The sequence below is a fragment of the Pinus tabuliformis genome, chromosome 2_2 (assembly GCF_031772625.1).
Source record: "Pinus tabuliformis cultivar Carrire ecotype Pingquan chromosome 2_2, CPIR1, whole genome shotgun sequence".
NCBI classification, from domain to species: Eukaryota; Viridiplantae; Streptophyta; class Pinopsida; order Pinales; family Pinaceae; genus Pinus; species Pinus tabuliformis.
Window position 1 is genome coordinate 261,142,160 of NC_142300.1, and position 14,328 is coordinate 261,156,487.

A 14,328-nucleotide genomic window follows, 5' to 3' on the forward strand; every position below is an offset into this window, starting at 1 on the left:
AAGTATAAGAAGGGTGAGGTAGAATGAGAGAATCTAGGGTAATTACCTGGAAGTGGTCAAAGGCAAAGTTGCTCGGCTTGATGAGGATGCAGTAACAGTAGCAGGTTCACTGTCGCAAGATTTGCAACGGGATCGCAGAAAGAAAGCTGACTGAACGGGGTTTTGGTTCGCTTATTGGCAATATCAATTACCGTTGACAATTATCCATTTATTGCAGCAGATTCATTAATCAAAGAACGATTATGTCTTTAATGGGTATTAACAGTTGCATGACAAGCAGGGATGCGACAAGAGCGGGGGCGGAATGGGAAGGGGAAGTGCCATGTGGCGGGAGCATATTGGAATGGAGGGGGAAGGACGTGCCACTTGGCAGGAGAGGAGTGGAGCGGAAATAGCGAGTTAACGGTTATATTTTAGGTGGGAGGAAGGAAAAGTGGATTTCGGAGGGGGAGGTGAGCGGTAAGTAGTTTTAGGCGAGGGGGGTCTGAAGTCCACCAGGGAGCGCCACGTTGCAAAAGTTAGATTTGGAGAATCAGCTTTTCGGACCCCCCCCTTGATTAATTATCGGAGGGGCGGGGGAGGTCCGAAGCGATCGTCCGCCATTGATCTGGGCGAGTTAGATTGTGGTCATTGACTTCAGCTCGAACATTATTACATAACGAAAAAATTCATCGCATCAAAACAACTTTATTAACATTTGATTAATCGTGATTTGTAATATCCCTTATCAAGGATAACCCTCAAACACAAGCAACTCCAACCCAATACATGCAAATGATACAATAACCGGGAAAAGAAAATAACAGTAATGCAACATATAATAATATAAACACGGAATACAAGCAGATACTCAAGAAATGCTGAGAGAAATGCTAAGCCATTTTATTATACTAAGCAATGGAATGAGTACAGGAGGCGATCAGAAAGATGGCGCCTCGACTTGCACCAGGCAAGTGAAGAAATACACTCAGAATAGCAAAGGAATGGCCTCTCTCTGAACTGCGTCCAAGCTGCTAGAGAACTGCCACGTTGTTGGCTGGAAATCAAATGAGGATTTGGAGTTGTTCCCCTCCTCAGAAAATGCTGAAACTCTGGAATCAGACTCTACTCAAGAAACCCAGAAAAATCTAGAAAGCTTTTCTAAAATAGTCGACCTCCGAAAATCACCCCCTTGGGTATCTACGCTGTCCCTCAAGGCTCTGCATTGCCACTGAATCGAATCCACCAAAACTCAGTGTGAAACTTTGCCAAAATCCTCCAATATGCAAGAGCTGACCCCTTGCTCAATCTCCCAGCTCAAATCCTCCGCAAAACCCTCAATCTGGAACTCCCACCAAATGAACTGCGTCCCTCTCTCAAGACTGCGCAGTTATCCAAAATGCATAGTTCCTCCTCACTCCAAAGATCAATCCTCCTGCAAAATACTGTTGAAAACTACCTTGCCCGAGCAGGCACTCGAAGTCCCCCAGGGCTAAGGTTGAGATCTCCGAACGGAGACACTCTATGCACTAAACAGTGTTGCAGACTAGCCACACAGCGAGCGTGCTCTAAGTCGAAGTGACTAGCTCAAATGCACATAATCGAATGACAAAATGAGGAGGCTCCCCTCCTTTATAGCGTTGGCCTCTCTCAATCCCAAGGCCCAACTCCTCCAACGCAGTCCCTTTCTTGCCATGTGTTCCTTTCCATCTACACAGTCCCTCCAAGTGTCTGCATAAGCCCCCATCTCTGCGTGGTCCTTTGACCCCTTTGGCTCCCCTTTAAGTCACAACGTTGTGCTACTACGAAGTGATTTTATTCTAAAGGTGAGTTATGTCCCCCTTTTCCTCACCTTTTTATTTATAAATAACTATAGAAGGCAAAATTGAGCAAAATCGAATATTCCAATTAGCCATGGCTAATTAGGAATATTACATGATTACATTGTGCAATTAAACTAATTAAACTCCATTATTAAACAACTAATGCGGCATTTCAACTAGCAATGCATATTTTTATTTTCTAGGGGGTTTTCCATCATATTTTTTATTTTTTGAATATTTATCCATTTTTTTCTTTTATTTTTTCATACATATATCATTTTTTTTATATACTTTTTCATTTTCTTCTTTCTTTTCTTTTCCTTTTCTTTTTTCTATATTTCTTCTTTTTCTATTTTTTTTCTTTGGAAATAATTTGCAAAATAAAATATTATTTACAACCACTCATAACATGAAAATCAATTGATAATCATCAAATGACCCTATAAATTATAGGACCCCAACATAACCATAAACCAAAGAATAACAGATAACTAGCCACCTAATTTTGTCTTAGCGCTGCTCAAGATACCCCACTCAGGGCATCTAATTCAAAGATAGGTTTCTAACTTTCTATTGTAATAATGATATGCATGTGCAAGAGGAGCCCACACTCAAGACAAAGGGCCATTTTTTAATTAATAAAAGAAAAAGAAGGAGAAGAAAGAATGGATAGCTTCAACATACCAATTAATATGAATCAGAAAAATTCCGGGAACTAGGGAATGTCTTGTGGACTAAGATATTTGGTGTAAGTATATAAACTTCGATAATTTCTGAATTTTGATTGTGAGAAAGATAGCCACTTTGCAATAAATAGCCCCCAAGATTTTAAGTTCTCTAAATTGCACGAAAGTTCTTAATGTCCATACTCAACTGATTTTGGAGAATTGAAAAGAACCAAACCACACAACCATTTTATATACAAGGAACATGCCCCAATGAAATCACTCTTAGCTTCCATAAAAAGGCAAGCTTCTTCAAAACTACAACGATGAGTGGATCCTCAATGTGTAAAGGGTTAAATGAGAGAATGAGCATAAGCATAAGTGCAAGTAACTGGGTCCTGTCAATCTATGATCATGCATATCATAGAAGTTAAAAACTGATTCAGTGTGCGACCAGTGCCTCTAAGAACCTTGAATTTCATCAGCTCAAGAAGCTGCAGCTTCTTATTTTACTTGTCAAAAGCCTGAGCTATGAGCTACAGATGAGATCACCGAGCAAAACTCTCAAGTATTATCAGACGAAAAAAACCTCCCTCCAACTGTGACGGAAAGGCAATAGTTGCCAGAGAGAATTTAGACCTGGCATGCTCTCACACGGTTAAGCCGCAACAAACTTGAGTAGCATCTCCTCAGTAAGGGGTTGTACTACAGTATATAGGATGTTTATTGGACCAAGAAAAGGATGTTTACTGGACCAACAAAAACCAGAGAAGCATATGTGCATTTTACAGCTTAATAGTAGAAAAATGTGTAATGTCCAAGCTAAAGGTTGCTGCGAGAAGTGATATGTAAAGTCCAAGGTTAAGGCTGCTGCGGCAAGTGGCATGAATAGGTTCAATATAACCTTTTAAAGAATATAATAAAATAACAAACCCAATATGGATCATTAATCATTACATATATACACTAGCATAGATCTTTTTTTTATCTCAGACCAAGACATTTGCATCACAATTTCTTTTCTAAAGTCAATTGTTGCCAGGAAAAATTCAGATCTAGGCCTCTGGCACCTCTCCACCTATGTCAGCGTGTAAGAATCACAAAGAGACTCTCCTCGACCAGGGTTCTACAATATCTCACCATTCTTTCAATTAGCTCTCCACCTAAATGTCTAGTTCGGGAGGTTTGTTAATAAAGATCAAAAAAACAAATCAGGCTATTCAAGTAAATAAATGAGTAAAAAGAGGATCATACCAGCATCAATTACAGCATCCCAATCCACTTTGCCTTCTGTGATAAATTGCTGAAGATTCCATGTACCATTCTCCCACCTGGGATCTTCAAACCTTCCATTGACATTAGAAAAGGAGGATGATGAATTTGTTCCAAGTATTGCAGCAGGACTAGGGTCCTTTCCCTTAGCCTCGGCCCCTGAGAGTGTCCCCCCTCTCTCCAAAGGAGAAGGCTTCCTGCCCTTGCTGGCCTCTTGTTCCTTTTCTGCGAAGCTTGCCCCTGTTATTCCATTGCCATCACCGGAGCTTTCCCCGGATTCACTAGCCTTCACCTCCATTACAGCGTTTGCTCCTCCTGTTCCATTATCTTCTGCTTTTACAGCAGAACTCACCCCCCCGCTTTCACTTTGCTCTGCCTTCACCACAATTCGGGGCCTTGTCGTGACAAAACTCAAGTGCCCAAAAGTCCTGAACAAGTCCTCAGCCCCTGAACCTCTTGAAGGGATTCCAGAGAGGCATGAAGGAAGAGAACTCAGTGTGGGTTTTCTGCATGTGGCTTGTTGCAGAAAGAAAGCAGTTGGTTGTGGTAGCATACAAGCCATGGATTCTATTGTACCAAGACACTATGTGGCATGTACCCAATTATACAAAGCCTGAAATGGGTTCCAGAAGAAAATGTAAACAGCCAAAGAAAACTACTTGACTGTATTCTCAGGAGCAATGACTAATGTAATCGATGCACAGTGAGAAAAGTACAGAATGGTGTCCGGCAAAATTTGAGTGGTCAGTCCTCCTGGCCTTCCCTCCACATGCCAAGTCGAGCAGTTGATTTCGGCTTCCAAATCCAGTCCGGTCACTACCACAGATATCTGTGGAGTGTGGATATATATACGTCACGCGCTGCTACTTATCTGTTACCTCCTCCATATTATCATGACAGACACTCCATTTTGTTTCGATTAGTTTAAACATATGTTTTTCAATTTTATATATATATATATATATACGTGTTTTTTAATGTATTTGAAAGTACAAATTTAATAAAAAAAACTGTAATTGTTGATTAAATTTGTAATTTCATCCACAATTAAATAAATATTTGGGAAAAAAATATAAATATATATTTATACTTATACATATAAAATGTGATATCTACATATATTGAATGAATTTTCTTGGACAAAAAAAAATATAAATTGTTTGCATCTGTTTTTTAATTTTCTAAATAATTTCCATTTAAATATCAAATATAATCATTATAACTTTATAATTACATTTACAAATAAATAATATTTCTTATCTGATTATATTTTTTATTTCTAAACAAATAACTTTGATTGGTATATCTCAATCATCTTTGCTTTTTAATCATGTCGTTGCGATAAAAATCAAAATAAAAAATTAACTATTTAAATTTATAAATTTATTTTATTTTTATTTTTAAATAATTTACATCTAAATATTAAATATAATTATTTTATCTGTTTTTTTAAATAATTTGCAATCTAAATAGTAAATATAATCATCACGACTCTAAGATTACAGGAAAGAGCAGATAATATTTGTTAATTGATTATATTTTTTATTTATTTTATCAAATGACTTATAAAAACTTTTAATCATGTAGTTGCAATAAATGTTTTTTTAATTATTTAAATTTATAAATTTATTTTATCTGTTTTTTTAATAATTTGCATCTAAATATTAAATATAATCACTATATGATTACAGGGAGGAGTAAATAATATAAGTTAATTGATCATATTTTTTTATCTATTTTATCAAATGACTTTAATTTTTTTATGCGAATTATCTTTCACTTATTAATTATGTAGTTCTGTTAATTTGTAATTTATGTTTATTCATATCATTATTATAATTATAAATTAAATATCAATATAAATAAGAATAATAATAATATATTTTATTTTATTTTATTATAATTAATTTAAGTTAATAATTTATGATTATCTTTAATTAATTATTGTTAATATTGATTTATCATGTTTAATCATGATGTAATTGAATATGGGATTTATGGTTTGATCATGGTTGACTATGACTTATTGTAATTGATCATGGTTCACTATAATTGACTATAGTTGATTAGGGTTATTTAGGTTTGACTATGCTTATGATCATATTTATGATGGGTATGAAATGGAATATAGATTTATAGCAAAAAGATAGAGATACCGTTAATCTTGCTTTCTATTAGTAAATGGAATGAATTCAAACTATAAAAAATGTGGAATGAAATAAACTCACTCGAATGGTTGTAGCTTATCTCTGAGAAGAGATGTGATGGTTATGCACATTTGCCAAAGCGCATTACAATGAGGTTGAAAAGGTCGTTTTTAACATAAAGCAGCTATGAGGAAACCCCAAACATCCAAAAACCTAACCCTAAGAGATGAAACACCAAAAGATTTGTGGCCTTGATGGGGTTAGTTGGTATGTCAACTTCCCAGGGTTGTAACTTTTCGATAATATCTATGTTTGGTGCATTTGGTAGACCTTTGGAAAGGTCTAGCCAAGAAGTACACATTGTGACCAGACCTTGGAAAAAGCTTATGGCTAATTATTGGGCCCCTGCCACATCAAAAAAAAATCATTAAGGGCCTCAAAACAACCCTAAAAGTATAGGACCTTAAAAATTGTAAAAAAAATCCAAGTTAGAGGACTATGCTTTGAGATAGTGGAATAGGGGGTGACCACCGATATCCACCTATATCAATCCTACCCACTTAGGAAGAAATGATCTCCATTGCATTGAGTGTCCCCATCAAATGGGAAAAATTTTGGTAAACTTGGCCTTGGGTGAGCCACTTTCCTTGGTGTAGTAGCTTACATGCTTTGACAACACGATAAAGATGGATCCTCTATTTGTGAGTGCCCTTAACCTGTGTGTCCATGATCTAATCAATGGTTTCTTGTTCCTTGTTGTTGGGGTTGAACTCTATCGATGTCGACTGCTCTATTATCTCATATGTGTCCAATAATGGTGGAAAGTATGGCCAAAGGAGGTCCACATTGAACATTGGGTGTAACCCATGGAAGGGAGGAATATTCATCTCCAAAGCATTGTCATGCATAGCCTTGGTGATGATGTAAGGTCCATAGCAAAGTGGACAAAGATTATGATGGGGTCCTGTAAGGCATTCCTTCTGCAAATGCAACCAAACCTTATCTTCCACTTGGAATTTTTTTGGCACCTAATGTTCATCACAGCACTGTTTGTACTTAGTATTAGCTTTCTGTAAAATATCATGGACCTGTTAATAGATGTGTTGAATCCATTCAAAGAAATTGGTGGTTTTGTTAACCTCGGAGTGAGCATGGGAAGATTCCACCTGTTTGGATGCAAGTGGGTTGTGCTACATTAACAGGATTTGATGTTTGAAATCCCATACCCACTTGGAAAGGGTTATGTTCAATTGAGCTATGGAGGGTTTTGTTGTAGTTGTGTTGAACATAGGGGAGACTTTCATTCGATGTTCATGGATGCTTGGAGTTGTGCATGTGCAAGATACGCACGATCATCTTATTTACAACCTATGTCTAGCCATCATTTTGGGGGTGGAAGGTAGTGCATTTAGTGAGCTTTTTATCCAATAGTGACCAAAAGCTCTACTAGAATGTGCTTAAGAACCTACTATCCTAATCTAATATGATGGTCTGTAGTATCCCAAAATGTACCCACATTCATTCAAAAAAGAGCTTTGTTGTGGCCTCTGCTATGATATTCTTCTTGGAGCCTGTCAAAATGGTCATCTTAAAAAATTAATCAACAACCACGAAGAGACAGTCAATGCCTTCCTTGGTTGAAGGAAACTAGATATGTAATTTATCAAAATGGGTTCCCAGGGCTTGTTAGGACTAGGGAGATAGGTGTACATGCCTTGCTTCTTAATGGTTGGTTTGGAAATGGCACACGTAGTGCAAGACCCAATATACTTGCTAACATCATGTAGAAGTTTGGCCAATAGAAACACTTTTGTAGCACAATCATTATCTTTTCCACACCAAAGTGTCCTACCATTTGATTATAGTGAGCTTCCCAAATCAACTTTGCACATTTGCTTGAAGGAGCACAAAGATGGCACATATGGCATAATAGTTCATCCTGAAGATACAATTCAATGACAATCATACTTATGCTCAGCATTTGGCAGGTGGTAGCAAAGCCAAGATCACTTTCATAGAGTTGGGGCCACCTAAAGGCCTTATGTCCATAGGAGTGGAGCATTGTGGTTAGTGTTGCAACTGGAGGTTGACTGAGGCAGTTAGCAACACGATTGGTGCTCCTTGTTTTATATTTGATATTAAGATGAAAATGTTGTATGTCAACCACTTTTGATGGCAATTGTTTTGCAATTTTACTTATGTCCACAAAATTGTTTAGGTTTGTGATAAGTGTAGATGATTGTCTCCTTCTTGATAATGTAATACTTCCATTGGCGGCAAGCTTGTACAATGGAATACATTTCTTTATCAAAGAGGAGTATTTATAGATGGTGCCTGATAGTGTCTCACTATGGTAGGCCACCAGATGAGTGTGTTGAGTGATAATTATGCCCATAACATAGTCTTAAGCATATGTCTCAATCTCAAGGGCTTGTTCCAGATCGAGCAAGGAGAACATTAGGGTTGAGCAAAAATGATGTTTTTTTATCATTAAAAGCTTTCTATTGTGACTTAACCCAAATGAATTTTACTTTTCCACCACCCTTGGTCACTTGTCTAAGGGCCCATGCAATGTGGGAGAATCCCAACATGAACCTATGATAGAATTTGGCAAGGACTAAGAAACTTTTAAACTCAGTTAGTATGGTTGGGGCTAGCCAGTGACAAATGATCTGAATTTTGGCTGGATCCACATGCACACCATGCTCAACAACAATGTAGCCTAGGTATTGGAACGTGTTCATTCAAAAGGGGCATTTTTCCAAGTTAGCATATAGCTTGTGTTGTCTCATAATATGAAGAACCTACTAAATATGCTACAAGTGTTTTTCCCAACTCATCTTGAAGATAAGGATATCATCTAGCATAAAAACCACTACAAAAGAATTGATGAAAGGTTGCAAGATATCATCCGTCAGCCTCATGAAATTTGTTGGGGAATTCATCAAACTAAAGGGCATGACCAACCATTCAAAAAGACCTTGTTTGGACTTGAAATCAATCTTCCATAAATCAGTGTGTTCTATTGGTACTTGGTGGTAGTCGAACTTCATATCAATCTTATTAAAATACTTAGACCTTGTCTTTCTTCTACATGAGTACAGTTGGGCTTCCATAGGGTGAGGATCTCAGTTAGATCTACCCTTTTGAGCATCTCTTGTATATTGCGCTAGATTTTTTCATTTTCTAAAGAGAACCATGATATATCGGCCCACTGGGTAGAGGTGCACTAGGGGTCATATTGAATGAATGCTTGACCTGACAATGCAGAGATGGCCCAATTAGTGAGCAGAAGATGTGTTTGTATACTTCCATGACCATTCCCACTTCCTTTCGCTGCATGAAAAGGCCCTATGTGGAGGCCATGGATGTGACTACGATCTTCTATTGTTTTTGAGAGTGAATCATGAAGAAGACAAATTTCCTCGTCTAGGAGATGACCTTCCTGCATTTCTTAGCGGAGATCAAAAAAATGGTGGTATCCGGAGTTGCCTATGGTATCATGTATGGTTATATGGCCGAAGTAATAATAACACTATAAGGTATAGACTTATATACAACATGACACTTCCACAAGTATGGTTGGCCTAAAAGAATATCACAAAACTCTAGGGGAGTAATATCACACAATACTTCATCCTTTAAGGGTTTAATGTCGTAGGGGTGGCAACACTATTGGATGACTCAGAGATCTCACCCTTGGTGGATCCACCTGATGGTGTCTGGCTACAATGTGGTGTTGTTGACAAGTCTAGCCTTTTGACGACATATGTTGAGATGAGGTTTTTTGACTTCCATTGTTGATAATGAAGTGCATCGAAGCACCCTTTACCCACATTTGCAAGTGAAAAAGTCACTGACCTTCCCTTGGTTCTTAGGGTTCACTTGGCCAGACCTTGGTGTTAGCAATGGTGGCACTATGTTCTACATCAATTATCCACTTTCCCTTGTCTAGATCTATTTCAAAGTCAGAACATGCATCTGACTTTGAGGCTTTCACCTTGGACACCAATGATTTCTTTGAGTGATATTTATTAGTGTTATGCCAAGGGCTCTCATGGAACTTGCACCACTTTCCCATGTATTTCGTTGTCTTCTCGTTACCCTTCTTTCTTTGTGGCTTAGACAGGTTGTCCTAGGGTGGTCCATCTTGACTCTGTCCTTTGTTCTATGGGTTGGGGCTATCTTTTCCCTTCGTTTGTTGCAAGGAAGTTGCAAATCCAAACCATCACTTCTTCTATTTAAATTTATGCTTAATATTGATGGCATATTGGTACACCATACCTAATGAGGATATGTCCAAAACTCCATCTCTTTCTCGATGTATCTATGTAGACTATTGTGGTACTTGAGCACATATGTCAATCAAATTTTTTGATATTGTTGTCGCTGCTACAACACCCTCCAAATTTTGGCCTATATTCAAATTTTGAAGCCTCCCTTTGATCATGTGAACTATTGTTTCTAGTTGCTAGAGTCATCCCATACTTGATTCCTAAGTTTCTAAGTCCCTTTTTGAAGGAATACGAAGTGTTGTCTTTTGTTAAGGAAAGTGTCATTCTTTGTGAAAGGAATTTATGGCACACCTTTAAAAGGCAACTCCGATGCTTTCTCCTGTATTAATGGATTCTATTTATCATATGGACAAGCATTGGACTCATCCTCAAGGTATTGTGCACTTTATTGTTATAGTCAACAGTTGTGTCAAAAAGTATATCTTAAGTGTCGCATTTGGAGGTAAGTGTCGCCTTGATGTCATCTCAATGGATACATGTTGATTTTGGGTGTTGAGTGTCTCATTGTCATGGGGTTGGTTGATTATGAGTGTTCGACCATTTTCAAGTCTTGTTACATGCTTTTGCTCTCATCTTTCTACCTTATTGATCCTAAACTTAGTCAATTTTGGAGTTTTCTTTGTCTTCGTAACCTACCCGACCAAGCACTTATCTTTTGGCCTCCTTGAATTGTGCACTATGTAGTCACAAGCCCCAGTGAAGCATCCTCTACCTCTTGGAACTGTGCACTACACAGTCACAGAGAACTACCTCCATCAACAATGCACTGCACAATCTTAGTACTCAGTCAATGTCAATTACACTTGTCCACTACGCAGTCCTTGACCAACCTTACCTTCAGTGCACACTATGCACTTTCAGTCAGTAGTTGGGTCATGTCCCAGTTGTTGCAGTGCTCAACTGTGTAGTACATTGAACCTCTCCTTTTAGAATTATGCACTACGCAGTCACAGTGAGAAGGCCTATCATCTCGCCTCCCTAATTTCCTCAACTATATAATCATGTCTCTAACTACTCATAGTGCCTAGTCCCTCATCCCTTGCCTCTTGCTCCTACACATTTCGCACAAGAAGGCTTCTCTCTTCAACCTTTCATATTGTCCCTACCCATTTAATATGTTGCATGAGAAACACGAGACTAGGGGATTTTAGGACTGATGTTGTCTTGTCATGAGTGAACTCTATCTGTAGGTCTTATTATATTGACATGGCAAGATGATGCTCAAGGATGATAACAAGGAGATAATACAAGAAGACACTTGTGAAGTCATAATACAAAGATAACATCAAGCAAAGAGATAAAGGGACATTATATCATGACAAAAGCATTAAGATCAAGATCACATGGAAGACTCTATATTCTAACCAACCTCCTGGAGGATGAAGATGAAGTACATGCAAGACCTATCATTAAGATGTGAAGATAGCAGAAAGGAGAACTTGGGATTGATACTCTACAATGAAGTTCCATGTCACCATAGCCAATTCTTAGCTTCTCAATGTGTCACTATAAGAGTCATATGCTGTCAATGTATTTTGCCACAAATTTGTGGAAATGTAATATTGTATTTTTCGAAAATTAGAAAATGTAAAATGTGTGGAAGCCCAAGGTTCACACATCGAATGTGAAGGGTCATTTAGAAGCTCAAAGGTCTCGTAAGTCACATGAGGGAAGCTCAAGTGTCACAAGGGAAGCTCAAGAGTCACAAGGGAGCTGGATAGTCACCTAATTTGTTATAAATACGCCCTCATATCTCAAGCAAATGACTTTTCACCTTGGCTTCTCAAGCTAGGCATAAGAGAGAAGATAAGTCTTTTGAGGAGTAAGCAGTAGCTTAACGTTTCATTATTGGAACTAGCATTGTATCATTGTAATGGTGTATCTTGGGACTTTCACTTAATTTGAAGCTCTTTGAGTCTACACACTTTCATGCATATGTCTTGAATGATTGTAAGACTATTATTTCATTGTTTGCAGTGTATGTTTATGTTTCTACATGCTAATGAAAATGAACTATTTTGTTTACTTTAATATGCATCTTTGAATTTTATGTCTCCTTTGCTTTCATGATCATTATTTCTTTGTGAACTATTTTGCAAGATAACTAATGATTCTTTTAGATATATGTGTGTCTCTTTACTAGAACAATACTATTACTTTCTTTCAAATACTCACTTTCTCTCCGCTATCGGGAAAGAACCTTTATACAATTTGCAATTAAATATCGAAAGTACATGTGTTTCTCTTGTGTCATTTATTGCAACCAAGGAAAATCATTAAGAATATGGTAGTCATGCCTATTTCCTAGATGGGGCTCCTACTCCATACAATGTGAGGTCTAATTGGATATTTATATCGGGGAGACCCTCTAATTGTTGGCATTATCCATCACCGTCAACAATTATGGTGCTAGATGGAGGGCAACCTTTTTAAGGCTGATAATTCACCACATTCACATAAAGAACCTTTTGTGCAAGGTAGAAATTGTCTGAAGTAACATCCCATCCCACATTTATCTTCTTTCATAAGCTCATGGGATATATATGAGTTGAGAGTTACTATGCATGACCCAATCTCCAAAATTCAGTTATGGAAATGGGGTCCATTACCAGCTTACTGAAACCATCTAGAGACATGTGATCACACTATCATCATCCTAACTTGACTCAACATTAATTCCTTTCAGTTTCGTTTCCTTAAATTTAACACAACTTCCTATTTTTGGAATTTTTTGGGTCCTAAACTTCTAAGGCCATTTTGAGGGCCTAAATGACATTTTCAAGGAAAGGGGAGATACTAGTAAAATATCAAAATCTATTTCACAGATTCTTTTTCAAACTCCTCATGGAGATCTTCGAAACGTGGTATTAAGATAGTCAAATAGAGATCATATGCCAAAGTTACAACCCTTGGAAATTGGCAGTCCAAATTATTCATTTATACAAACACTATGTGAATATGGTACCTATATGTCGTGAATGTGTAGTTTGTTCATTGTTTTCATCAATTCATCAAATATTCATCAAGAAGACTTGCTACCCTCTCAAGCTAGCTACATCAAACACTAGTTAGCCCATGCATTCATATAATAGTTCAATAACTTATCAAATCATGAACAACATCCATAGTAAGAGCATATCATATAACCATGCATATGACCAACATATAACCAAAATAATACCCATGACAACCAACCATAAGATCAACACAATAACCAGTAGATGTGCTCATTGATCACAATAAGAATTACTCATATTAATCATATGTAAAGCTAGCCAAATCAGGGACTTCCACGTACCACCCGACCATAGATTGGGATGAACCAAATCTCTTTTTCAACCAATCACCCCCGTGCCATATTCCAAGCATGAATGTGGGATCATATGGGTTAAACCAAAATGAAACCAACCAAGGCTTCCAGAGGCCAAACCAACTCAACACCCAACCAGATAACCGGTCCAGAAGTCACCAACACCAAACCAGATTGGTCTCTTCCCAAGTTGTCGAGGGCTCAAGGGACTACTATCTCAACCCACAACCTCCAGGGAACCCAAGTTGTTACAAGGATCCAAATAACTACCATATCAACCCACCACCTCTAGGGAATCCAAGTTGTTATAGGGCTCCAAGATTCTATCCCAACCCATAACAACTACGGAACCTGAGAACCAATCAAGAATCGAGACAGAGAACCCACTACACCATGGTTATCCAGGAAATGGAAAGAAAAGGTTGAAACCACTGTTAATCTAGGCAAATCTCCATGCCAATGACAACCAATAACCCAAGAACCACATGCATGTACCATGAATTCAATTCTCAATAAGGAAACAACACATGCAACTTGTTACATGCGATGTACACTTGTTGTAGCTGTTGATCGAACCTTCTTTTCTGTTGCCATCAAATTCCTTTGCTTGCTTGTTTGCTTCTTGATTGTTCTTTGCTTCCTTTACTTGTCCCTTGCTTGCTCTCTCTCTCCTCTTGGAGCTCTCTTCTGAAATTGATCCAGAGCTAAAATTGATAAAAGATGTGAATTATTTCTCTGATGTATTTTTATCATTGATCTCTAGTCCCTTTCTTTCCTTTTCTCCTATTTTCCTTTATTTCTTTTATTAAATGTCATTTATTGCCTCTTTTTCTTTGC

The 14,328-nt window shown here is 37.6% G+C and overlaps 1 protein-coding gene across 1 annotated transcript in view; it reads right to left on the reverse strand.

Annotated features, from left to right (window-relative positions):
* LOC149192295 (uncharacterized) overlaps nucleotides 1-4,654 on the reverse strand; it is a 66,788-nt gene extending 62,134 nt beyond the window's left edge. Inside the window, exon 1 of the mRNA XM_089404532.1 lies at nucleotides 3,722-4,654. Within this exon, the coding sequence (XP_089260658.1) occupies nucleotides 3,722-4,301 (580 nt within the window). The 5' untranslated portion in view covers nucleotides 4,302-4,654. The remainder of the gene's footprint in view (nucleotides 1-3,721) is intronic.
* Nucleotides 4,655-14,328: the final 9,674 nt, after the last annotated feature.